Below are 26,810 nucleotides of genomic sequence, written 5' to 3'. Positions count from 1 at the left end.
CCAGCTCGCTGACCGCGCGCGCCAAGGTCTTCTTCGTCTTCGCCTCAGCGGCTGACAGGATCGGCGGCCGCCATTGCCGCCATTCCGGCCGTTGCAAAGGCGCCTTCCCGCCGCCCTCCCTCAGCTCGGGCCGGGGCTTCCTCTCTCTCTCTGAAGGGCGGCGGGAGGGGAAGGAGATGAACGGCGGCAGCGGCGCCTCTTGACCACCAAGCACCACGGCGGCGGTGGCGGCGGCGCTGAGCCCGCCCAATTCACGCCCTTCCCCGGCCTCCTCCTCCTCCGCCGCCGCCTCCGCCTCGAGGATGCTGAAGATGAAGCTGCCGGCGAAGCAGCCGCCGCCGCCGCCGCAGCCTCCACGGCAAACGACGAGCCGCAAAAGGGCGGAGGAGGGAGAAGAAGGAGGAGACGGAGCGGCCGCCGGGATCCCACTCGGGCCTCGCGGCGGAGGCCTCGCCAATCGCCCGCCTCGCGTCGAAGCCGGGCCCGGGGCTGCGATGATGGGGGCTCCGTCGGGTCTTTGCGGCTGCCTTTGCGGCTGCTCGTCCGGAGGCCCCCGCGAAGCCGTCTACGAGTGGTTCGGCCTGGCGCTGGGCTCGGCGCAGCGGCTGGAGTTCGCCGTCGGGCTGCTCGACCTGCTCAACCCGCTGGAGCTGCGCTTCCTGGGCTCCTGCCTGGAGGAGCTGGCCCGCAAAGACTACCACTGCCTGCGGGACTCGGAGGCCAAAGCTAACGGGGCCGGAGCCGCCGCCGCCGCTTCTGGAACCGCCGACGCGGCCCCGGCCGGGAACAATCCCGGGGGCAGCCGGGAGCCGCCGCAGCCGCCGCCCCCGGCTTCTCCCCCCGGGGCTGCGGCCGCCGGCTCCCCGCCTCCGCCGGCCCCTCTCCTGGCGTTGGGCGGCAGCGACTTCCGCGACCCCGCGGTCCGCTCCAAGCTGATCGTCTACTTGGCCCTGCTGGGATCCGAGAACCGCGAGGCTGCCGGCCGCCTGCATCGCCTGCTGCCCCATGTGGATGCCATCTTGCAGAGCTGCCGGTCGCCCCTGGGAAGGAAGCGAGGGGGAGAAGAAGAAGAGGAGGAGGAGGAGGAAGGCGCCTTAGCAGGACCGGAGGCGGCGGCGGAGGGGGGCCTGGGGCTGGTGGCTCAGGAGGAGCTGCTGCTGCTTTTCACCATGGCTTCCCTGCACCCGGCCTTCTCCTTCCACCAGAGGGTCACGTTCAGGGAGCACTTGGAGCGGCTGCGGGGAGCCCTCTGCCGGGGTGAAGACGAGGTGGGGGCCTTCCCTTGCCGTGGGTCGCGGGTAAGGGCATCCCTTTTACATTGGCACCACTCTGCAGCCCTTCTCCTGTCTATGGGGCTTCCCAGCCGTCCAGGTCATGGTTGTCCCCAAGGGGCTTTTTTTCAAGAGGCAACTGGGCTTTCTGGTTTTTCTTTGAAGATCTGTCGCTTCTCATCCAAGAAGCTTCTTCAGCTCTCCTGAAGGCCATCCAAGAAGCTTCTTCAGTTCTTCTGAAGGCCATCAGCTTCTTCAGTTCTCCTGAAAGCCATCCAAGAAGCTTCTTCTGAAGGCCATCCAAGAAGCTTCTTCAGTTCTCCTGAAGGCCATCAGCTTCTTCAGTTCTCCTGAAGGCCATCCAAGAAGCTTCTTTTGAAGGCCATCCAAGAAGCTTCTTCAGTTCTCCTGAAGGCCATCAGCTTCTTCAGTTCTCCTGAAGGCCATCCAAGAAGCTTCTTTTGAAGGCCATCCAAGAAGCTTCTTCAGCTCTCCTGAAGGCCATCAGCTTCTTCAGTTCTCCTGAAGGCCATCCAAGAAGCTTCTTTTGAAGGCCATCCAAGAAGCTTCTTCAGTTCTCCTGAAGGCCATCCAAGAAGCTTCTTCTAAAGGCCATCCAAGAAGCTTCTTGGATGAGAAGCGAAACGTCTTCAAAGAAAAATCAGAAAGTCCAGTTGCCTCTTGAAAAAAAAGCACCTTTGGGACAGCCCTTCTCTTGTTTAATCCTTACTCCCGAATGAGAGCTCTTTCTCCGAAAGCATCTTTGCGCTGCTTCTACCTGCTGTAATTAAGGCACAAGCACACTTTTACTCTGATAACACAGCTTGGTTAAAAAGCAAGGCTATCTGAGGAATTGTAATAAGTCCTATGCAGAGGAAGCTTGTTTGGAGAAGGCCAGTTGAGTAGTATTGTCAACCGAAGGCTGTTTCTCATTCTTTTCTAAAGCCTCGTGTGGTTTTGATTTTACCTGTTTGTAAAGTAATGCGCAAGCAGGATTAGGTTGCAGTATTTAATAACATAATCCATTGGTAGGTCAAAGCTGGTTGGTGAGCCCTTTCCCCATGGCCTTAAATCTTGAGATATCTCAGCACCTGTACTGAGGGCTAATAATGCCAACTTCAGCACTTCCTATCACAATAAACTTAGAGATGGGACCAGCCCAACTTCACTTGGTTATTTGGGGTTGTGAGCATGTCCCTTCACCACCTGGTCCCTGGCTGCTAATTTTCAGTGCCATTTGCCTTTTGCATGACCTTGTCAGGCCTGTCTCCCTTAATGTATCAAACAGGTAAATCTTTTACAAACCCTGCCAGACCTGATAATAGATCCCTGGGCTGCTAAAGGTTGGAGTTATGAAAACAGAAATAGGGGAAGGGGCTGTAATTGTTGATTCTTTTGTCTTTTGGAAGTGCTTTTATATAATTTTATTAAAAGTATAATTAAAAAGGTAAAACTAATGCTACTTGTATTTTAAAAAAAGAAAGTGCAGAAAAAATTAAAAAGAGGGCCGGTTGCATCACGTGCTAGCCATGGCCACACCCAGTTTAGTGAAGGGAGAAAACGTCCCGAATGCATCACGTGACACAGCCATGAGTTTGACACCCCTGCTCTAGAACGCCTTAATTTTGTGGAATGCAAGTAGGGAGTGTAAAACTTTTAAGATTGCAGTATACTTTTGAATTAATGAATTTGGATTTTCTGTATTTCTAAAAGTGATGACATTTATATGTAACGCTGGTTTTTGTTTCCTTCAATTTAGAACTTTCCCCATAACTGCATGCCAACAAGTGAGAGCAGTTTACTTGAACAAAGGGCAGGAGTTCATGATAAACTTATGGTGGCCACTCACAGACCACAGCAAGAAGGTTTGTTGATATATTTGTATCTTGACAAGCTTGACTTCTGGGAAAACCATTTATCATATTATTACAAACTAGCTGTGATAAGTATTTAGCTAATGTCTGATAAACTTGTAGTTTCCTCCAATCTTTGTACCTGATGAAATTGTGAGAACATTCAATAATAACTATTGATCATTAAGCATTCCATTAAGCCTTTTGGAGGCCAGCGGTAGAAGCATAATTTATCTACTTTGTATTTGTTGGCATTGTTGAATCTATGTTAACTATTTCAGGAACAACATATTTTTGGTAACAGAGTTCTATGCTATATCCAGTCTTAGAAGTCTTTCATTTCACATGCTCAGATTTGTTTCAGACACTTGGACTGTTCAAAGTAATCACAGAATAGCTGATAGTGAGGGGGCGGGAACACTCAATGCAATGACACAATTGCTTATAATCCATAATTAAGGATAATTATGGATTATAATTAAGGTATAATTAATGTATTATAAAACAAAGTGTAAAAGCAAACTGACATTCCATTGATTTCTTGCAATTCTATTAAAAAATTAAATTTCCAGTAATAGTGACACGATGGCCAAATAAGTGACAAAGATCTATTAAATTTTAAACAGCACTGCGAATTACTGAATTCTGTCCTGTTTCTTTATTTTCAGCTGTACACATTCAGAAAATAATGCTGAAAGGAGTCCCTAGGAAAAGATCTGATAAGCATTTGGAGTATACTTTCAAAGTAAGTTATCTATCTGAAGGTCATATCTCGGTAATTTAAAATTACACGAGATCTAAAAAATTGACTCACGCATGCATTATTCATAATGGTAAATCATAGTTTAGCACCATGATTAAAAAAGAGCCTGTTAAAATGCTGGACTTTCATGCTCCTCACTTTTCTTTCCACATAGCCGGGAAAAGAAATAAAACAAATTTATCTATCCCAGAAAAATGACATTGAATACGAATATTAGGAAAAATTGTGAACGAAATGAAGACATTTATCTGTGTTTTAGGTCCAAAAGTTGGTTTGTTCTTGTAATATTAAAAGTTAAGTTTAACAATTAAGATTAAATGTGGGGAGATTTAGGGTCAGCAAATAATGAATGGAGGGTCATTTTGGTGTAATGATTCAAGCATCAAGCTAAAAATCAGGAGACCACAAGTTCCCACCTTAGGCTCAAAGTCAGATGAGTGATTTTGAACCAGTCGCTTTCTCTCAGCCCCAGGAAGGGAGCAGTGGCAAACCACTAGTGAAAAACCACTTGCCCAGAAAACTGCATTGACTTGCTCAGGCAGTGTTCAAGAATAGGACGTGATGGAATGAAGTAAAAGAGAAATGGATAAGCTGTGGAATTTTTACATGTAGCGATGATCACTAGTTTAGATAAATTCTAAAGGGAAATTAAATAAACTCATGGGGATCTCAAATGTTGCTAACCACCCTGGAAGTATGGCCCAAGATTAACAGCAACCTCTGAAATTAGCACAGCTGCTTGAGATCAGCAGCAAAGAGAGGCTATCCATAGCTGTGAACTTCTTTAATATATCAGACTGGTCACTTTGTGTTACGACTGCTGGATTGGAACCAGCAGAGGGTTTCTTAATTTTTCTTGTTTCTAAAATCTGTCTTGGTTACCTGGTGTTTTGAGTATGAAATGCAGTCCTCAACTTACAAGCGTTTGTTTAATGACCATTTGAAGTTACAACAGCACTGAAAAATGTGACATGATCATTTTTAACATTTACGACTGTTGCATCATCCCTGTGGTTGCGAGATCAAACCGTGGATGCTTGCCAACTGGCATGTATTTATAACTACTGCAGTATTCTGGGCTGTGTGGTTCACCTTTTGTGACCTTCTGACAAGCAAAGTCAATGGGGAAGCCAGATCTACTTAACTGTGTTTACTAACATGATCACCTGCAGTGAGTCACTTAACAACTGTGGCAAGTTACATCATAAAATGGGCAAACTCACTTAATAACTGCTTTGCTTAGCAGTGGGAATTTTGGGCTCAATTGTCATAAGATGAGGACTATCTGTATCTTAGTTTTAAAGAAACAGAACTCTTAAGGTTTCTTTTTTTTCCTTTTTCATTCAGGTAATCTGGTCTGATCATTCTGTATCCTCTGTAACAAAAACACACCAGGAACTGCAAGAATTTCTCTTAAAGGTAAATATTCAAAGGCTCATGTAATAAAGCTAGATGGCATGAGGTGTTACCTCAAATTACAGTGGGAGATTGTTTTTGATATGCAGAGTTGATCTACTAAATCTGTCAAACATTATTCATATATTCAATTTCTAGATGAATATGTACAGGTATTATTTCTTATGAAATATTAACCATGTTATAATTGCTTAAGAAGCAATAAATTGTTTCTAGTGATACAAATATTGTTCTAGTTGCAGAAAACCCTTTTTTCAACTTGCGCAACTTGAACAAGTTATGCACATCACTCCATTAATTCATGTGGTTTCATGCGTGTGCTGATTTTGCTGATTTTTAAAAAAAAGAAATAATACGTCAAGGAATGTTGGGGTAGTTGCAAAAAGTTATGACTTGAAAGAACACTATTGAGACCAATTGAAACACAAAGCGACGGTACACGTCTGCTCATCCAATTTACTTTTGATGAATATGAGAATATAAATTGAGCAAGTACCATCATAGTTCAGCATTGTATTACTCACATTGCTGACCATATTCTTCTGGACCAAAAATGCCTATTTTCTGCCATTATTACAATTGGTGCTTGAAGACATCTTCCCCAAATATAGATATAATACTAAGTTTTCAAAATTAATAGTCTCTGTGTTCCATGAATTTGTTCATCACTTGTTTAAACCATGCAACAGAAATCTCCCACATGTACTGTGGGAATTAACTCCATAGATTAAATAAGTGCTTAATCTTCCATTCCGTTTTTACTATCATCCCTAAATTTGCTAGCTCATGTTTATCTATATTTCAAGATGGTTTATGAACAAGTTATTTAACTTCTCTTTACTTTTCACTTTTTAAAAAAGTTAGCAATCTATAATATATTTGAGTTCTCTTGTTCCATGACTGCTAATTTAATTGAGCATTTTTAAAGAACAACTTTGTCCAAGATGTTATTTTTAAAAAAGAGATACATTATTAACAGTTCCATCCACATGCCTCTTAGTGCTCTTAAGTCTACAATATAAGGCTAGTGAGATAGGATTTACTTGATCAGAATTCATGTTGATTTACCTTAATTCTTGTTTTATAAGTTCATATTTGTGTATGTTTTAATTAAGTTACCATATCTACTAATCACCCTGGAACAGATATTAAGTTTACTGGCCCTATAATTTTCCCAGATCCTCTTTGGTATCAATTGGCTACATTCCAATCCTTTTGCTGCTTGATCCCAGTTTGAGGACCAAGTAATTAATTTTTATTAGGAAGTCAGCACTTCTGAGTAATTCTTGGATGGATTCTATCAGGATCTGATGGTTTGTTATTTGTATTCTCTCAAAATGACTTAGAATTCAGGTAACTACATTACCTTAGTTTACTTTTGTTGTTCCAGTCTCCTTGCTTCTAAAAGTCAATATAAGCTTAGGCCTCTATCCAATATCTTCCATACTAAAGATGGATAGAAATAATTCATTCAGTTTCCCTGCAGGCTTCATACTGTCTTTGAGTGTGAAGTGGTTGTGTCATATAATGACACAACCGCTACTTTTATTGGTTTTCCATTTATATATTTTGAATACCCTATATATAATCAATCATCAAGAAAATCACACCTCTATCAATACCATCAGGACATGCTTCTATATACAAATGAACAAGCCCCACACACATAAGCACTGTTGATGTTATCTATTTGGGTAATGAAACGCCTGCAAGCTCAGGGAGCATCAAGGACTGCACATCAAATATATATTTCAAAATTCTTAGTGATTCCCTTAATATTTGTTGTATGGCGATCAGATTCTCTGTGTGTCATCTTAACACATCTTCTGGCAAGACAGAATGTATGTTTTCTTCCTTTTTGGTTTTTCATTGGGGCAGGCTTTTCATTTCTTCATATTAAGACTTCTTAACTGTTAAGTCTTCTGATTACAGTCTAACATCTGGACAATGCATGACATTCACTCTATTTGCATCAGTCTAGTAAGTTATCAAGTGATTTACATACCTGTCACAAATTCATTTATCTATTTTTCAAATGACTGAATTATCTACAAGCAAAAGTTATTTGTTCTTCTAGGGAAGCTTCCCTGGTACAAGATACAGGTTTATCATCCAAAAATTGGATTCCTCCTGTAAAATCTCTCCTATCCTCACAATTGCATCCTTCTCCTCAAGGCTCTTGTTAGAAGAGTAATTTAGTAGAAAGGAGGATGTCACCTTGAAAGTGAATCAAAGGTGTTGACTTGAAGGTGTTGTTTACAATCTCTGTGGCGTTTGTAAACATTTCCAGTAAGAAAAGTTGTGAACAGGAATGAGCTTGTTTTATGAGAGTGAAGAGCGCATTGCATGATGGATAAAGCCATGATTTTGCCCCAAAGGCAGATAATAAATTTGCCATGTGTCTTAGCACATGAGTGCACAGTCTCTCTCTCTCTCTCTCTCTCTCTCTCTCTCTCTCTCTCTCTCTCTCTCTCTCTCTCTCTCTCTCTCTCTCTCTCTCTCTCTCTCTCTCTCCCCCTCCCTCCCTCTCTCTCCCCCCCCACCCCTTTATAACATATTTTAAAGCGTTTGCTTCTTAACATAATTTATCTTGTTATTTGGATATCTGGAGATCGAATGTCAATATGCTTTGCCTTGCAAAACTCCACCTTTGTCCTTTTTGTTCCTTACTCTCATCATAACTTATAATTGTATCTCCTATTTCTAAAGGTTGCTGCCTGGGTTTCATCTTTCACTAAATAAAGATTCCATATCCTATTGTAGAGAATAAAGTTCAGTTGGCTATTCTACTGGATACTATGCGTGTGGTGATGGTCTTTTCACCTTTGACATGCTGTATTACTAGATATACTGACCCATTTAAATAAAAATGAGTCAAAAATAATTCAAAGCGTTGATCTGTGAATTTATGGAATGAAGAAAGGAGTTCTAAAGTTAAATGTTATAATCTATCCATTTACTTATGATAAATGCTACTTTTTCTACAATAATTAATAATGTGCCTTTCATCAGCTTCCAAAGGATCTTTCTTCTGAATCATTTGACAAGACTATTTTAGCGGCATTAAATCAGGGGTTACAGAAACAAGAAGAAAGGAGGCATTCAGACTTTGAGCCTATGATAAGGTAAAACTTTTGAGCAACGAATATAGTTATTTTTACTGTAAATTTATCTTGAATTAATCACTTTATTATGTATGTTCAGTTAGAGATCTGAGAAATCAGTGTTTTATATAGTCATGCTTAGTTCATTTACCTCAGAATAAAGCAATCTACATTTTTCTCAATTCTGTCTTAATTATGAGGGCTTGCTGTATACTTAACATTCAGTGGGTATCAAAGTATCTATTCCTGATCCAGCTGAATGGTGCTAATCGTGTTGAACATACAAATGTTTAAATGTTGACCATGTTTTGTACCGTTAAGCTATAATCCTTCTCCCTTCTCTGCAACTACAGGCCCTAAGCATCTTATAAAAGTTTCTACACAAAAATCTGCAAAATTCCCAGTCGTGCGAGGCTTTGTCTTTAAAATAATATGCTTCTATATAGGATCATTTCTGTCCCTGTGTATGTAGAATGAGACTAATATAAGTGTGTTGGATGCAACACTTGAATTATAGATATGTAGGCATGTGTACTATGAAAATAGCATGGGTCTAAGTGGCTTAAGTCTTTTAACATCTAGAGAGCTGCTATGACTTTTGGATCATACTGTATGAGATTTTGTTCGCATGGTTTCTGTAACATTTTATTATATAGATGTTCTTAAAAGTTTGTGAACCCTTTTGTTTTTATGTATTTCTGTAAAAAATATGATCTAAAACATATGTTTTCCACACAAGTCCTAAAACTACATAAAGAGAATCGGTGCCAAACTCATGAGTCAAAAGCATTATACTTGTACATTTATTTATTGAGGAAAATAGTCCAAAAGACATACGTATTTGTTTATGGCAAAAGTATTTGCCATTAAAATCTGATCTTCATGCTACAGGCCTATCAATCTGTCGTGGCTTGAATAAAACAGAGCTGTGAAGACCTCTCAGAAACAGTTAATGCTTACTAGGCTGGAAAAGACTACAGAACTATTTCGAAAGAATTTGGACTCCCATCTGTTCACTGCATGCAGTTTATGTCTAAATGGAAGCAATTCAACAACATTGTTACTCTCTCCAGCAGTAACCAAGATCCAACCAAGAGTAAGGGAGGTTTCAGAGAACCCCAGGGCAGGGTTTAAGGAACTAAGGATCTCTCTTGCACCGATAAATGTCAGCGTTCATGGGAATACCATTAGGAGAATGCTGGACAACAATTATTTGCATGGCAGGGTTGGATAAATAAAGCCAGTATTCTCCAAAAAGAACATTGCTGCCCAGTTACAGTTGATGAAAAAACATGTGGAGAAGCCAGAAGATTATTGGAAGGATGACTTGTGGATAATGATACTAAAATAGAACTTGTTGGCTTGAATGAAAAGTTTGATAAAAGGCAAATTCTGTCTTCCAGCATGAGAAACTTAGCTATGAAACGCAGTAGCAGTATCCTAAGGTGGGCCTGCTTTGCTGCCTTTGGATCAGAACAGCTTGCCATCATTGATAAACTTTGGCTTCTGATTGTACCAGCAACTTCTATGGGATGATGTCAGAGTATCTGTCTGTGGATTGAAGCTCAAAAATTTTTTTTAAAAAGCTGATCATGCAGCAAGATTAGAGCCCCTAATACACAATTTATACAAAAATTGGTTAAAGCAGAAGAAAGATGATCCAAACATATTTGTGCATGGTATTTGAACCTTTATTTTCAGAAAATGATATTCCCCCTTCCTCTTGGTCAGCAATAGCTACAACATTTCCAATAACAGTTGATTAGTCCTGCACATAGGCTTGAAATAATTTTAACCGATTCCTCCTGGCAAAACAGCTGCAACTTGGGGCTGCTGGTGGGCTCCTTGCCCATTCTGCCCACTTGAAAACTATCCACAACATTTCTATAATATAGATTAAGGTCAAGACTTAACTTGGCTATTTCCAAACATTAATTTTCTCAATAAATAAATAAATGAACAAATATATTTTGACTTGTTTATTGAATTTGTTTGAGTTCTAGGACTTATGTGGAGAACAGATAATGTTTTAGGTCGCATTTATGTAGAAATAATGAAAATTCAAAAAGATTCAAAAACTTTTAAACATCCATGACTTTGCCCATAATAAAATCTCCTCTCTTTTATTTCCTTCCTGTTTATGTATCTGTTTATTTGCAATGGAGATGTTTGATACACAGTGGCATTTCTCTGTGTTAAATATTAGTGTTAAATATATTTGTTTTTTCTGATATGTTTTAGGCAACTATTTGCAAATACTTCCCCAGCTTTTCTCCAGAATCAGAGAGTAAACAACTTCTTTCAGACTCTGTCTTCAGAAGATTTACATTCTCATAGTAAGAAACTCTGATTTTTGTATTCTGTTATGATTTTGTACACAAGTTTCCTATTTTGAAGCATATTTGATCTTTATGCCAGTTAAAATTATAGGGTTTGAATGTTATCTCAAGTTGTTCATCAGTTCATTTTTATTATGTGTTCTTGGTGTATTATTTTCAGGATAGTTGTTAATGGGTGGCCTCTTTCAATTGTATATATTGTAACTTGGTTTGTGCAACCAATCTTTTTCACCTTCTGCAACCCTCTTGACTCAAAGCATCCTACTAACATCACATTTCCGTTGAGTGCAGCATTTAGATTATGATATATGTATGCATAGGAAGCAAAGACAAATATTGGATTATAGCAGAGAAGGAAATTGTGTTACCTGAAATGACACAGAGAACTTCAGTGAAAGAGAATGATTGAACAAGCTACCTCCTATTTGGACAGCCATAAAATACAACCTTATTTAATTATATTCATGCATTGTTGCATTCATGCACTCATTCATTTACCGCCCATCTTGTCTCAAGGCGATTTTGAGTGGCTTATAACGTTAAAAGCCAATAAAACCACGAACAAGTAATATTTCTAGTAACAGTAAAATTACAATTTAAAAAATGGAAAGGAAGTGAGCGTGATGCTCAGAGGAGAGGTGAACTCTTCTCTTAATCAACATGATACACCCCTATTGGGGCCCTAAGCCAACTGGCAGAGCCAGGTCTTCCATCCTTACAGTAGGTCAGAAGGATGGGAGCGGATCTTTCTTCAGGGAGAAAGATGTTCCAAAGGGCAGGTACCATGAAAGTCTTTTCTCCTGGGCTGCATTTCTTGACCAGTGGGGCCTCCAGCATGCTCCTTCTGCTGGAATGGGTGGGGTGAACCAGTCCTATTGGGGTAAGAAAAAACCCTCCCTTTTTATGACCCTGTAATCCCTTAATTTGGGGTAGAGTCAGGGCGGCTGGATGGAGCTGAGCATTTACTGGCTGGATGCTCTTCCTGATGCCACGCAGAGTTCAGAGTTCGCAGCAGATATTTTTTTCCTTGCACCCCAGCAGAGAAACATCTGCGGCTACCTAGGATTGAACCCTCAATCCTCAACAGAAGGAAAGTGACTCATGATCTGTCCTCGCTCTTATGACCATTGTGGTGTCCCTGTGGTCACATGGTTGCAGTCTAGGCACTTGGCAATTAGCTTAGTTGCAACAATTCATGTGACCTTTACAGCTGACCTTCAACAAGAAACCTGAATAGGAGAGGTCACAAATCATGCTCCTGTGATGATTTGCTTTCACAACCACAGCAAAAACCTCATAAAGGGGTCCAGTTGTGCAATGCCTCACTTAATGACCACCTCAGTTAAAGACAAATTTTCCAGGCCCAATTGTGATCATAAGTCGAGGATTACCTATATATAAAAATACCTCGACTTCTTAATGGATGCTAATTTATTAGGAAAGCTACATTCTGTGGTAGCACATGATTGATGTACTGCCAATTACCTCCACTCGACCAATTAGATCCCATAGATTAGGCCTCCTCCGAGTTCCATCAGCCGGTCAATGTCGACTGGCAACCACGCGGCGGAGAGCCTTCTCTGTGGCAGCTCCGACCCTCTGGAACGAACTCCCCGTGGAGATTCGCACCCTCACCACCCTCCAGACCTTCTGCATAGCCCTTAAAACCTGGCTGTCCCAACAGGCCTGGGGCTAAAGACCTTAACCCCACCCGAATTGTATGAATGTTGTGCTTTTAACAATGTATTGTCTTATGTGTTTAACTTGTGGTTTGTCCTCCCTCCCTTTGAACTGTGAGCCGCCCTGAGTCCCCCCAGGGAAAAGGGCGGCATACAAATAAAATACCTATACCTATACCTATTGATATCTGATTTTGAAATGATAAGCAGGGTCAGCCCTTTAAATACTTGAGTGGAATACCAGGAAGAAATAGCACTGCTGTAGGCTTGCCCAGAAAGTTGAAAAAGATTCAGAAGAAGATAACGCCCAACCACTTCTGTAGGCAAGAAAACTAGATGGACATGCCCATGATGTTGACAGATGTTTGATAAATTGCTTATTAATTACAAATACATTAAAATACACATTTTTTCATTGTAGCCTTCTAGTATATATATTTCATTTGCCGTGCCTATAGGTGCTGTTTAGAAGTATTATAAATACTGTCATCTTGTGAGCATTGCATTGAGCATTGCTAATAGTAACATTGATTTCTGCTGGTGGCAGCTGTTAGGATTCACTTGTTCTAACTTCAAATGTTCAGGTTTTTGTACATCTAGTTTATTGTTCTACTTAAGTTTTTAAAATAATTATATTTTATTGTTTAATGGCTGTTACTCTTCAGATAACCACCAGTCTTCCCTGAAGACATCTAAAATGCCAGAACATTTCAAGGAGGATAGCTCAGAAGCCTCAAGCCAGGAAGAAGGTTTGTTCCAAGATTAAATGAATGGAAAGTTCTTTCTGAGTTGTATTTTGAGGTTTTTCAGTAAAGTATCTTTGCTTTGAAGAGGTGTAACAATTGATACTAGTATAAGATAATTTCAGATTTTCTTTTCTTTTTCACCTTTTTTCACCTGCTCCCGATTTCTATTGCTTGCCACTATTTTTTCTTTTATTTTCATAGTTGTTTACACCAAAGGGGAATAGTGTGACAAATATATATATATATATATGTATATGTATATGTATATGTATATGTATATGTATATGTATGTTTTAAGCAGAAGATGCTCAAATCTAAAAATGTTTTGAAAGTAAAAACCAAAACATTACATAGTTCAGTTTTTGAACTGAATGTTGGTTATACTGTGCCATCTGACTAGTACTTCATTTTAACCATATTGCAATGTTATGAGCAAGAAAGTTACATTTACCAGAATTAATATGGGTATTTGTAAAAGATAACTAATTAGCAATTGAGTTGATTACTAAGTTACTAGATGCCTTATTTTATAGTACTTCAGGTATTGCAATCATGATAATATAATAAAAACATACTTTTGTAATATTTTATTTGAAGGAATTTGCATAATATTGTATAATAAAGCCATTATAATGTAATATTTAACTAATAGCACAATACTTTATTTTTTTTTATCTAGATATGATGCAGCACCCAGTTATTCATAAGAAACATAATGGGAAATGTCCTATTGCTAAGTAGGTGTTAAATGTTTCTTTTCATTTAAAATAGTGTTTGGTATTTGATTCATTGGATGAATTTAAAGCTACTTTCATTACTTGCTAAACCTGGATAAGTTTGGGAGTTGTTAAAATAGGAGTTGATATTATACAAATAATCTGATGGTTGAGTGAGTTTGGGCCAGTCATTCTCTCTCAATCCAACCCATCCCACAGGTTTGTTATTGTGGGGAAAATAGGAAGCTATTATGTACATTTACTGTCTTGAATTATTTATAAAAATGAAGGTGGGATATAAATAAATAAATACATTGAAATTTTCTTGAGGGTAGAGAGATTAAACAGTTAGGCATAATTGGAGCATTCTGTTTTGAAATTTAATTCATAATGTAGACTTGACAGTTGCCAAATTATTCTGTTAAATAAAATACTATTGCTCTGGAACTACGTGGGGCAATAAAGGCAATAAAACGTGCACTATAATACTATTGCATAAGGAACCAAACTTTTCATGTTTCAGGCAAACAGAAAAACTCTACATCCAATTGTATAATTTATACTGTACTATTCTCTGATAAAAAGTTGGCTAACAAAATTCCAAAGTTAAAAATGTACATTAGAATCAAGAGTACATCAAGGTCTAGTTTATCTCTTGGAAGCAGTTTTGAAATCTCACTTACAAAAAAAAAATTGTACTGCTCTTTATAGACTCTGCATCTCTGATAACATAGACAATGGCTACAGTTGTATTTCTTCAAAGGGGCATCTGCATACACACAATATTTCTCTTTCCCTGATACAGGCAATTTCTTTTGAAAGGTGTTTCCTATGCTGATATTTCAGCCCTACCCGTGTTGGTTAGTGAAGCAACTATTGTGAATAAGTGAGATAAGGGTAGGGCTACTATAAGAAAGGTCAGTTGAGGATCATTCCGAAATAGTAATCTGCACAAGTCCAGATTTGTGTATGTACAGTTAGTCACCCAAAGGTGAGGTCAAAGATAAGCAAAGAGGGAAAATATGCTTTATGTCTACAATTCTCTAAACTGTTTGGCTCAATTACCCTCTTTCTTAGTCTTAAATAATGCTCCCATTAAAAAAATGGAAAAACAAAATAAAACACAAATTTATTGGCAGCCGTGGCCCTAAACTGGATGCTTCACCCCAGGATATGCCCAATTTATCCCTAATAAGAGCCACTGGTTTTGATGGTTGAGAAGTTTAATTATAGTTTCTTATTATTTGTTTTATAACAGCACTATTAACACCAGATGTCCCTCACTGGATGGTTTTGACGTAGCACACGGTGAATATAATGGTGTAGCAGACTGGAGGAGAAAAGGCTGGGCTCTGCAGCAGCATCCAGAACATTGCACAATACTTGATCAGGTATACTAGTTTTTTTCACCCTAGAAAGTCTATGCAAGAAAATGGCAGCAAAACTTCATATAAAAAGGCATATTTCTGAGACATTGAATTGATTGGTTTCATTTTAAATATCAGCTTTTTCTGATAGAAATTTGTCATATCCTCTTTAAGGTGGGAAGATAATGCAGATAACTTCCCACACTATTTAAGTTGGGTAGAAGACCTGTTTAAGTTATTTAATAAGAATTAAAGTAGAGGCATTTCAATCCGTTTCCTCTTTTCTTTTCTTTTTTGCTAGAAAATAGCAAGTTCACACATCTAAATATGTAGATCTTTTTCTGTTGTTGTTTTTTTTTTAAACTTGGGCAGTGCTATTTCTGACACGGGGTGACCTCTCCCCCAGCATAGCTAATTATCATATGTGGTTTGTGGATTGGATGGTGCCTGTTTCTCTATGAAATTAGATTGCCATGGCTACCCTCCAGTATTCTAAGAAGCCAAATGATTCTTACAATCTGTCATTTCACTAGTAATTATTTGAAGCTATAAAACCTTTTTGTGGCTTTCTTTTGCATAGATCTGCAATTTAACCAATAGCTTTAATATCTATAGACATTGAATTCATGAATATCCAAAGAGGTTGAATTGTAAACAATTGTACGCTGAAAATGTATGTCCAATTAATATAAATAAATGTCTTGGTACACGTGGGCACTATTAAGCATACGGCCTGGTGATAATTCACCTAGAAGCATAGGATGGAAATTGCTGTTTTCATGAAAGCACCGATTACTGTTAAAGTTTTTGTAACTTTACTCTCAGATAGTTCTATATGGTTCATCTTTCTGATGTGATTAAATTTATAATTTCAAAATTGTAAGCAGGTTAAACATGTTAAATAAAACATAATCACTCTTCCGTTCTTCTTACACACATACACTCTATGGCTGAATGCTTATTTCAGTGTTTTTCAACCTTGGCAACTTGAAGATGTCCAGACTTCAACTCCCAGAATTCCCCAGCCAGCGAATGCTGGCTGGGGAATTCTGGGAGTTGAAGTCCGGACATCTTCAAGTTGCCAAGGTTGAAAAACACTGGCTTATTTCATATGGTATATCAGACATAGACAAACATGTCACAAATCTCAGCCTGAAAAATGACACCCAACTTTTGTTACTCAAAAATAGAAGGGTGACTTTCAAAGATTGAAAAAGGAGAGATGATATTATGTGCCTTAGACACACAAATATGTTAAGTGTAATTGTTTCAGGTTGTATCTAAACCCACTAGCACTGATACCAGAGGATGAAATCTTTTTCATAAGTTCTTGGAAAGCTTATAGCTGCCTCTAAAGTAATGGCCAATTGCCAACTGTTACATATTAAGGCAACAGATGCAACTAATTTCATTACATTTTAAAGTGAAATTGTACATAGATGGAAAACTTCTGATCTGTTTTTTATTTCACCTAGCATGCGGGAGAGAAAAAGACTTTGCCTGTATTAAACAAAAAAAAAGGAAAACAGCAATCAGAAAAGTAGGTGTTTATTTCATTTTTAAAAGAAACTGAGTATTGTGTAAATGTTTTCCCCAAATATTCCTAGTATCCCTAGAATCAATTATATTACTATCGGTTACTAAAAAGTGAATGTTTATAATTCAGACGTGTGGTTGATCTTGATTATTAGCAATATTAGACAGATGAATGCATATTAAGAATAGCATGTGCAAAATTGATAAATGTAACTTAAGATTAAAGTTGTAAGTAATAGGATATAGTAGACTTCTGAATAAAGACGAGGTGTTTGCTACTGTTGATTAGTTAATAGAAGTTTGAAGAGTTAGTGTTTTTTTAATTTTTAATATTCCCTGTGGAAAAAGTGATGTCCCATTTCAGAAATAATTAAATGACCTTATGTTATTTTTCATAATTCTGAACAACTTAGATTTTGCAGTTTGATTGATCTGCTGTTGGATTAGAATTGCCTAAAGAATTTCATTGAGTTTGTTTAGGGCTTTGAAAGATTGTCTATTGTAGAATTAACCATCACTGAAATCTTTGAAAACTCTTATTATTACCATTGATTCTGGGCAGGTTTTCCATTGTTAAAAAAGTATTGGAGAGTCATGTTCTAATCGCAACCTGGATATCATGCCATTTTAGATCTTCACAAGTTGATGATAGTAGATATTTAGAATTCATGGTTCCATGAAGAGAATTTTATACTTATTCTTTTGATTAATGTTTTTATCCCTGCACAGAGATAAAATAAAGAGGACTGATTCCAGACTAACCATGAGAGCCAACTATGTAAGAGTTGCAGATGCTCATCACCTGCATCCAGGAACAGTAAAAGGTACAAAGCACCCTTCAAATACATTAGAGATTATTTTAATATTCTTCTTTGATTTATATAGTGGGCAATACACTTAGCAAATATGCAGCATAATACTATTACTTGTGGAATAGTAAGGGGAGATAGCAAGACAGATAGAGATGCTGTTAGTCAGAGTTTAGCTTAATTCATGTAGATTCTCTTACATTATGGGTCACCTTTGTTCAGTTCTCCATAGGGATTCTGAATGTCCATGCAGTCTACTTGGCATATCAGGGAACTGCTGTCCACAATCCTTTATTAAAGCAGGAATGTTATTTCTTTTATTTTCTTTGAATTTTTTTTGTCTATTTCTATTCTGCCTGTATTATTTTTATAAATAATTAAAGGGGGCAAACATAATGCTCCTCCCTCCTCTTATTTTCCCCACGACAATAACTTTGAGAAGTGATTGGGCTGAGAGCGTATGACTAGCTCAAGTCACCCATCATATCTCTGTGCACGGGCTTGATTTGAAAAGCAAGCCAAATGCCCATTTTCTTTATGACTGCTACGACAGTGGTGCCTTGGAGGACTTAGAAGAGAACATTTCCTATTGAATTCTTGAACTCTAGCTTATTCACTGGAGGACTCTTCCTTTCCTTCTATTTTTCTAAGACCGCAATCCTGTCTTTTTTTTAATCAGTGATTTCAATGGTTGTGTACCCATGCCATAATAGGAGCAGAGGTTGCTCAAAAAATTCCATTAGCAGTGTTTCTCAACCTTGGCGACTTTAAGTCCTGTGGACTTCAACTCCTAGAATCCCCCAGCCAGCTATGCTGGCTGGGGGATTCTGGGAGTTGAAGTCCACAGGACTTAAAGTCGCCAAGGTTGAGAAACACTGCCATTAGTGTCACGATGGTAGTAAGTAAAGTGCTAATTTTGTATGGTCATAATCTTTACTTGAATATGAATATGACCAAGAGAAAGTAAACACTGAGATACATACTGTGTGAGCCTTTGTTCTGGAATAGGGCTTTGATAACATCTAGCATTATCATTACAGAAACTCAATTTACTATCCGGATAACTCTAGTTTTCTAGCCAAACCACCTCTTTTCAAAAGAATAAATAGAGATTCAAATTATTATTCTAACTTCATAAACATCAGCACCTGAAATAGTAAACTGTATCAAGCCTTTACAAGAAACTTGAAAACCAAAAATATACTTTATTTGCACTGCTATATACTGTAATTCAGTCAGTTCCTTTTCTTGTGAAACAAGAAAGTTGATTGGGTTTTTTTTAACAGGATTTCTTTCTTGCTCATTAGTCTCAAAACTTCTCGTCAAGATTGTATTCTCAATCCTTGAGTCAAAGTATCTTAAATATGGCTACCATAGGTATGCCTATAATGGTTGTTTCCATTGCCTGTTAGAACATAAATGCATCTTGGGGGGGGGGGGGGGACTGTCAGACCATGCTTCCCACAGTACACATTTGATGGATTTTCAAGAAATAATGTAGCATTTTGCAGAATTGTCATTGGAAATATTTTGGCTAGCCCATAGAGGCAAGACTGCATATAGTCTATGAAAAGGTTTGCTTACCTATAGTATATGTTTCCTCATGGTCATTTGCAATCATGCAACTTGTCGTTCTTTTCTGCTGCAACAATTTTGTGTACTTGAAGAAAAGCTGTGCATCATAACTGGAAAGAAATTGTATATGAAGTTGTTATCCTTTTTAAAAAATAAAGTCACATGCAAACTTTCCTTTTAAGCGGAGCAAAAAGTGTCTGCTCCTGGATTAGAATGTGCAATCTCTTTGGATACATACAAATCATAAGTTAAAAAGCAGGAATATGAACTCTTACCAGGATCAGAATATATTATGGGGTTCAGAATTTATTTTCAAGACCTAATTAAAGACTGCATAACATCAGTATTGATTTTTTTCCCCTGAATAAAAGGCATCTATGTTACTTAAGATTGCTTTTCAATTATGGGAATTACAAAAGCCTTTTTGTATGTTGGATTTTGGTTGTCTGGGGTGAGAAAACTAAAAAAAAAAATTACTCGGCACATATAAGTTTTTTTAGTAAAAAAAAAGGGTTTTAGAATCTTGCCCATGTATTATATATATTGTGACAATTTTGTGCAGTCCAACGGTTTTTACCTTCTGATATTAGATTGTATTTTTTGTTTGTTGGCTGCAATATACAGAGAGTTGGTGCTTGGGTAGCAAGTAAAAAATGCAGAAAACCCCAAGTTAATTTGCATATTACTTAGTGGTGTTTAGCAGTAATTTTGCTGTTATGACATCTTTTCTAGATTCAAATTTAGACATTACAATTGGAAATGACACATGTGGAGAAACCTCTTCAGAGAGTTACAGTTCTCCTTCTAGTCCACGGCATGATGGAAGGGAAAGTTTTGAAAGTGAAGAAGAAAAAGACAGAGGTTGTATTTTTGTATTTAAAATAAGAACATATAGAATCACTTTAGTATGCTGCTTCTTTAATTTGGTTTTGTGTCCCCAAGTAACAGCCATGAGGAATAGACTTTAACAATTTCATTGATGAAAGTTTACAGCATACAGTTATATACAGTAAGTTATAGATGAGAATGCAAGAAACTGTATTCTATACATAGGATGAGAATTACATGTGAATCATCCTTCCCTCTCCCTTGTCATTGTAAAACCTTAGCTTTGATAAAACGAGACATATTTAGAGAAGTTCTTATACACTGTAACAAATCTTGCAAAATGCCCAAATTTAATCTTGACTTTTATCTGTGGAACCATGTTCATGGTGTCATCAAAACCTTTTGATCACAGAGCATGCGGTTGCTGTTCTGTATAGCTGCATCTTTTACATCTGCTTCTTAAATCAATCTATTTCTTCCCTTGATGTTGTTGAAAAAAGAAAAGGGGGGAAGGTAAACTTAAATTTATGCTATAATTGTAATCTTTATGAAAAGTAGGCTCTTAGATTTGTTAAACATCTGCTTTATTTTTCCAAAAGTATGTAATCATTTTTAATGATTATTTTTCCAAAATATATATATTAAAAAAACCATATATAACTAATTTTAAGCTTTCCCATTGGGAAGTTAATAAATTACAGGTGGATAAGGCTACTAATCAAGATAACTATTCCTTACAGTAACAGCATCAGAATGGCTTTCAGCACCAGCTATGGGATGTGAGTGGAAATGAGGATGATGTAATCAAATCCTGCTTATAGTCTACTGCATGGGTGTCAAACTCGTGGCGTCATATTGCCATCGCGTGGCATTTCATGACGTTTTTTTTCCCTTTGCGGTGCTAGGGTGGGCGTGGCCTGCACATGACGCTTTTGGCCTGTGGACCGCCAGTTTGACACCCCTGGTCTACTGAGAAGCATGAGCTTTGCTGTAATGAGGACAGGCTTTTGGTGTGACACAGCCTAACCATTTTAAACAATTGTTACAGAAGAAATATGTCTATTCATGATTTTCAGGTTTAGAAAGCCATGCTTATTGCACAAAAGCTGGTTTTGTGCATGAATTAAGCCATATTTCTTGTAATTAATTGTTTTAGCAACTAAATTGGTGGGATTAAATTGGTCATATTAAGCTAAAAGCTTAGGGATATTGAAAATGTTTCAGAACTGAAGTGCTCCATTTTAAGTTTAAGGAAAAAAATTGGGAAAAGAGCATGAAATGTTTCTAAGCAAATTGAAACAGCTCACTATGAATGCAAACCAGTTGATTCAAAGAATTGTTTTGAACTCAGAATGGAAGCATTTTGAATTCAAAAATATCTAAACCTGAAACATTTTGCATCTGATTGTTATTAAACTACCTCATGTTAAACTATTCTCATTCCCCAAAGCGAAGTCAAGTAAGATGAATGGCCTATTTAGAATGCAGTTAGTAAACTTTTCTCAGCATTGAAAATGTATCTTTTCCATATATCTGTTAAAGATGTTGTTTCAAATACACAATTTTCATATAATTGTTCTCTAACATATTGTTTCCTTAAAAAAATAACAGTAATTTGAAATACCAGGTTAATTGGTCACTTGTAAATGACACCTTTTGGATCAATGCAGGCTTTTACAACTATTTATGATTATTATGTTTCATTTTAATTACTATAAAAATTGCACTTTCAAAAATAATGTTTTTGCCTAGGGAACATTGCTTTTCTAGAAATCTGAATAGCTTTTTAATGCCTTTTTCACAGACACAGACAGCAATTCTGAAGATTCTGGGAACCAAACTGTGCTGCGGTTTACTGAATATGGTGCTACGGACTTCAATAAGGCACTGACACAAATGTCAGTGACATCAAACAATAAAAACACTGTGGAGGATCCTTTGAGTTCACAGTTTCAACACATTTCATTTATGCCTGCCCTGCACTGTGTCGTGCTCAATAGTGCACAGAAGCCTGAAACTGTCGTGCCACCACCGATATCTGCTGATGGGAAAACTTTGGGAATGGTAGTTGCTAATTCCGCCCCGGTTGGAATGGGATCTTCGGTTGAATCCGAGAAACACATCGAACTTATGTCTTCCCCTTTGCCGGCCACGTTTTTCCCATCCACGGTCCAGCCTGGTAGCCCTGCATTGCAGTTAGGGATGCACAGAATGAAAATATCTTCCCCGCAGGCATCTGAAAATTGTGGAGTTAACGGACCCCAGCAACAAACTGGAAGCTTAAATATTGGATCACCAAACACTGCCTTTATTCCAGTCCACAGTCCGGGTAATTTTACAGGAACTCCCCTTCCAACAGCAGATCCAGTCCCAAAATCTGTATCGCACGTGATGGGCTTAAATCAAATGGTGCCTCATGTTGACGGAAACACGGGAGTCATCCCTCAGCCTCCGAATCTGAAAGTCGTGGTTCCTGCAACCGGGCTCTCCACAGCACTTCCACCAGCTCCTTTTACCGTACCGGTAACTCTTCACGCTACCAACGTTTTGCCTAATCAAAGTACGACAGTGCTGAATACTGTGGCATCCACACCACCAGCTCCAACCACAGGCCTTTGTGTTAGTCAAGTGCAGCCCACTATCCCTCCTGCAATACCGACCCACACTCCTGGTCCGGCGCCTAGCCCGAGCCCGGCTTTGACACACAGCACCGCCCAGAGCGACAGCACCTCCTACATTAACGCCGTTGGGAATACTAACGCAAATGGGACCCTGTTGTCCCCGCAGCAGCAGCAGCAGTTGGGGCCTTGCGGCTCTTGCGGCCGTAGGTGTAGTTGTGGCGCCAACGGAAACAACCTCCAGATCAACAGCTACTTTTACCCCAATCAAATCCAAGGCCAAGTCTACAGAGTCTCACCTTTCTTCCACCTGCCCTTTTGCAATGGGAGCTACCTCAGCCAAGGACATCAGGCCAACGGGACGCAGATCCCGTATTTCTTCTCTCGGGGCCCCTACTCAATGCACGAGCCCGTGATGGGGAGCCAAATCAACTATGGTGTTCAGCAAATGGCAGGATACCGGGGGTTTTATCCTGTGTATCAAGCTTCAAATGTAGTTGCCAGTTCTAATGGATCAGGTCCCAAGAAGACTGGGAATGTGTCCTGTTATAATTGTGGTGTTACTGGGCACTATGCACAGGATTGTAAGCAGTCATCCATGGAAGCCAATCAACAAGGTAATCACAACACCCAACACAGTTGCTTCTGAGCCCACACGGTTTTTGTTACTGGCCATGTCATTCTCATTTTTGCTCTCTATGGTTTGTATGTCTGTGTATGCATGTACGGCTGACTGTTAACAGCGGTGGGCAGCCTCCAGCCACTGTGCTGTAAATTCAGCAGAAGAGACAACTGCAAGTCCCTTTCTGCTGTTTCATGGGTTGTTTTGATGTTTTAAGCCTTAGGATAGGCATAAGACATTAAGATTAACTGCACCCCTGGGAAAAAAGTGAAAAAATTGTCAAGGAGGGGAAACCTGGCAAATTGTGTCTCTGCCAAATGTCCTGAAAATAAATAGTATAATCCCTAGGCACACAAAAAAAATCTAATGGGAGGAATATAAAACCACTACATACTCTCTTATGTCTTGGGTCCAAGTAACTAATTGGAATTGGTTCAGAATTACATTGCCTCAACAATAAATGTATTGGAATTCATGGATAGCTAAGCATCATTTCAGTTAACCTGTTCACTGATAACCATAATGAAAAGCAAACTAAAACTTAATTGCGTTTGTCTAGTTGCTAACAATTACGATTACGCCAAAATTTCATAGGCACATTCGGAGCAGTCAGGCAAAAACGTCCTAGCTTTTAAAAGCAAGTCACATTTGTTATACGTTACAAGCTTATTTTTTAAAAAGAGCATATTTTTATATTAATGCCTAGGTAGATTTTGTTTTCTCTTCCCTACAAATGTGACTGACCAGAGATATTTTCAGAAAAAGGAAATTACCTTAAATGCGTAGGTGTGAATTAAACCATTAAAAAAAACCGTTATTAATTTTATACTTTAATTCTTTATATTTGTAATTATAAAGTATATCCGTTTTCATATTTATTATTATTATTATTTTGTTTCTGTTGATACTTGACTACTAAAGACCTATTTTGTAAGCTGATATCTGGAAGATATAGTTGCTAGAATAGTCCCCGTTGCACAGTTAAGTCCATTCAAGGATTTTAAAAGTTATAAGCTCGTTTGGATGTCATGCTGAGTCAAGATAGCTTTCCCTCTCTGACCACATGATGCCCACTATAATGTTTGCTGCAAGTGGTTCAGGAGTTTTGGTGGATCGTGCAGATGAACAGATATTAATTTTAGCCTTTAGTTGTGGGAAAGGCGTAGTTTTCAATAGCTGACGAAACTGCCTGACTTCCATGATACGTAATTACTCTTAGCCGTCACCCAAATGTTAGGAAGCATGTGAAACTGACCACAGAATGGGAAGTTTTGAGCTCCTCTCTAAAGCTATACGGGAGGATGGGGAAAAGAAGCAAGGAAGCCAGAGAACACTAAATGCTCAGTTTATTCTCAAAGTTAAACCATTATTTGATATTATGCCTGATTGTAGCCATTGTGTGTTTATTTGTTTAGGAAAACTTTGAAAGATTTTCCTTTAAAAATAAACTGGTTTCTACAGAGGTTATATATATATATATATATATATATATATATATATATATATATATATATATATATATATATATATATATATATATATATATATATATATATATATATATATATATATATATATATATATATATATATATATATATATATATATGTGGAATTTCTTTTGGATAATAGCATAGCATTTTCGGAAGACAGTATTCGCCTTGGGTTTTTTGTAGTTTTTCTCATAACTTTATGAAGTGTAAGCAGTGACTTAGTAAGTTCTTTTTCCTATTCTAGGCACTTACAGATTGAGATATGCACCTCCTCCCCCACCCCCTTCTAATGATACGTTGGATTCCGCTGACTGAAACCAAGTAAAACATTGCCTACATCCCAAAATGAAGTTTGAGAAATCTGGGAAATTCTTTGGATTTGAGAGATTCTTTGTGTGTGTTTATGTTTTGTTGCAATTTTTTTTTTCATTGCTTGTGAACATCTGTTCTGATAGAAAAGAAGAAAGCAATTTTACTCCTGGTCTGACTTGCATATAAAGCATGTTGCTTGTCTCAGCCAATCGTTCATTTGAATTAATTGACTTTTGCACTGAGGACTTGAGAGATGCGATGTTTACTGCATTTTTTAAAAAAGGTCATTTAATCTCCAACTACACTGGTGAACAGCCATAGGGTTAAAAGGAGGAACTGGGTTTGTGTTCCCAAGTGATGTTTTCCTTCCCTTCTCTTGTCTTAATGCTGCTAGTCTCCTTATCCTTGCTGAGTCTACCTGTCTCCATGGGACTGGGCAGATAATCAGCTCATTAATTCTAGTAAATCCTACATTTGTGAATTGATGGAGGTATTGCTTACTCTCCTTGAGAGAGATGACCATTTACAATACACACACACACATATATATATATACATATATATATATATACGGTTCTTTAATGTGCCTGTATGTGCTAAAATTGGATGAGGAACACTTAAAATGATACCATCTTTAAAATTTCTGAAATAGAAATACATTGAACAATTTCACATTGGTTTGCAGTTCTTTTTTAAAACCTGTTCGGTTCAGAGTAAAAAATTAAAATGAATGCCTTAGCTTATGTCTGCATTTGTAATGGATATTGGCAGCAAGTATCTTTATTAACCTTTCAACCTTGTCAGTATAAAAGACACACAAATGGGGTGTTAAAATGTTTTTTAACATTACTCCCCTGAAGTTACTACAGTGTTGTGTTTAGAACGTACATGGTATAGCATTTTGGACAAAAACCTTGTGTGTGTTCTAAAAAATCTGTTGAATAATTTGTATGCTAGAAAAAGTCTTACCAAATAGCGATGCCACTTTCTTATGACAATTTACCACTGTGTGATCACAATATAATGTGAAAAATTCCAATGAGTGTGAAAATTGATCATGTTAGTGTCATATTGCTAACTTTATTGCTGCTGTATTTTATTTCTCAAAGCCAACTTGTACTAAATTGCACTGAGTTTATCTGGAAGAAAACTTTTGACTGTTTAAATCAACACTGAACTGCCACCGTATATGTGTATCTCCATGTACCACAATTCATTAAAATGTAGATTTTACTTTTTTTTTAAAATTTAGATATGCAGCAGATAAATACCGGTCAGAACATTTGATTCATTCTAATTGCTAAACAAACTTGAAGAAACTTGATTTATTACATTTATTCATAGATAGCATTTATATTTATAGCACCAATATATTTTGAAAGTAAAGAATAAAGGGGTAGAAGAGAGCTTTAATTTAAAAGAAATTAGTATAGGAAATTATTTTGGTTAAAAGTTATTTGCGCTGGGTATGTTGGACCATATTTAAGTAAAATGACTGCTTCTGAGTTCAATAAAGGTGTAAAGCACCTTGAACTTGTATTCTCAATTATCTTCCAGTTTACTTTATGGAACTTATTTTGTGATTTAAGATACTGTACTGTAAATGGGAAGTATGTTGCCTTCCTCTTTATTTGTATGTTTACCCCATACTTTGATATTTCAAATGTTATGTACTGGAAAGGTCACTTATATTTCTAGAACAGATTGGATTTTATGCAGCATTTTTCCTTGAATTAACAGCAATAAAAACAGAAAAAAATCGTA

At 38.0% G+C, this 26,810-nt stretch overlaps 1 protein-coding gene across 3 annotated transcripts; it reads left to right on the top strand.

Moving 5' to 3' along the window:
* Nucleotides 1–261: 261 nt before the first annotated feature.
* Nucleotides 262–26,810, top strand: ZCCHC2 (zinc finger CCHC-type containing 2). Of its 3 annotated transcripts, none has more exons than XM_087707564.1 (14): nt 263–1,268; nt 3,031–3,136; nt 3,793–3,869; nt 5,235–5,306; nt 8,316–8,428; nt 10,649–10,743; nt 13,091–13,174; nt 13,851–13,908; nt 15,146–15,278; nt 16,730–16,794; nt 17,520–17,614; nt 19,907–20,035; nt 21,807–23,237; nt 24,979–26,810. In XM_087707564.1, the coding sequence occupies exons 1-14, from the start codon at nt 303–305 to the stop codon at nt 25,047–25,049; spliced, it is 3,495 nt and encodes a 1,164-aa protein (XP_087563690.1). In that variant the 5' UTR covers nt 263–302; the 3' UTR covers nt 25,050–26,810. The 3 variants fall into 3 exon arrangements, with proteins under 3 accessions (XP_087563691.1, XP_087563690.1, XP_087563689.1); XM_087707563.1 differs by having other exon boundaries at nt 264–1,298; XM_087707565.1 differs by lacking the exon at nt 19,907–20,035 and having other exon boundaries at nt 262–1,298.

This window comes from Thamnophis sirtalis, unplaced genomic scaffold (assembly GCF_051295495.1).
Source record: "Thamnophis sirtalis isolate CommonGarterSnake01/CBP01778 unplaced genomic scaffold, rThaSir2_p1.2 scaffold_2, whole genome shotgun sequence".
In the NCBI taxonomy this organism is placed as follows: Eukaryota; Metazoa; Chordata; class Lepidosauria; order Squamata; family Natricidae; genus Thamnophis; species Thamnophis sirtalis.
The sequence above is the reverse complement of the archived record's forward strand: the minus strand, read 5'-3'. Positions and strand labels throughout refer to the sequence as shown.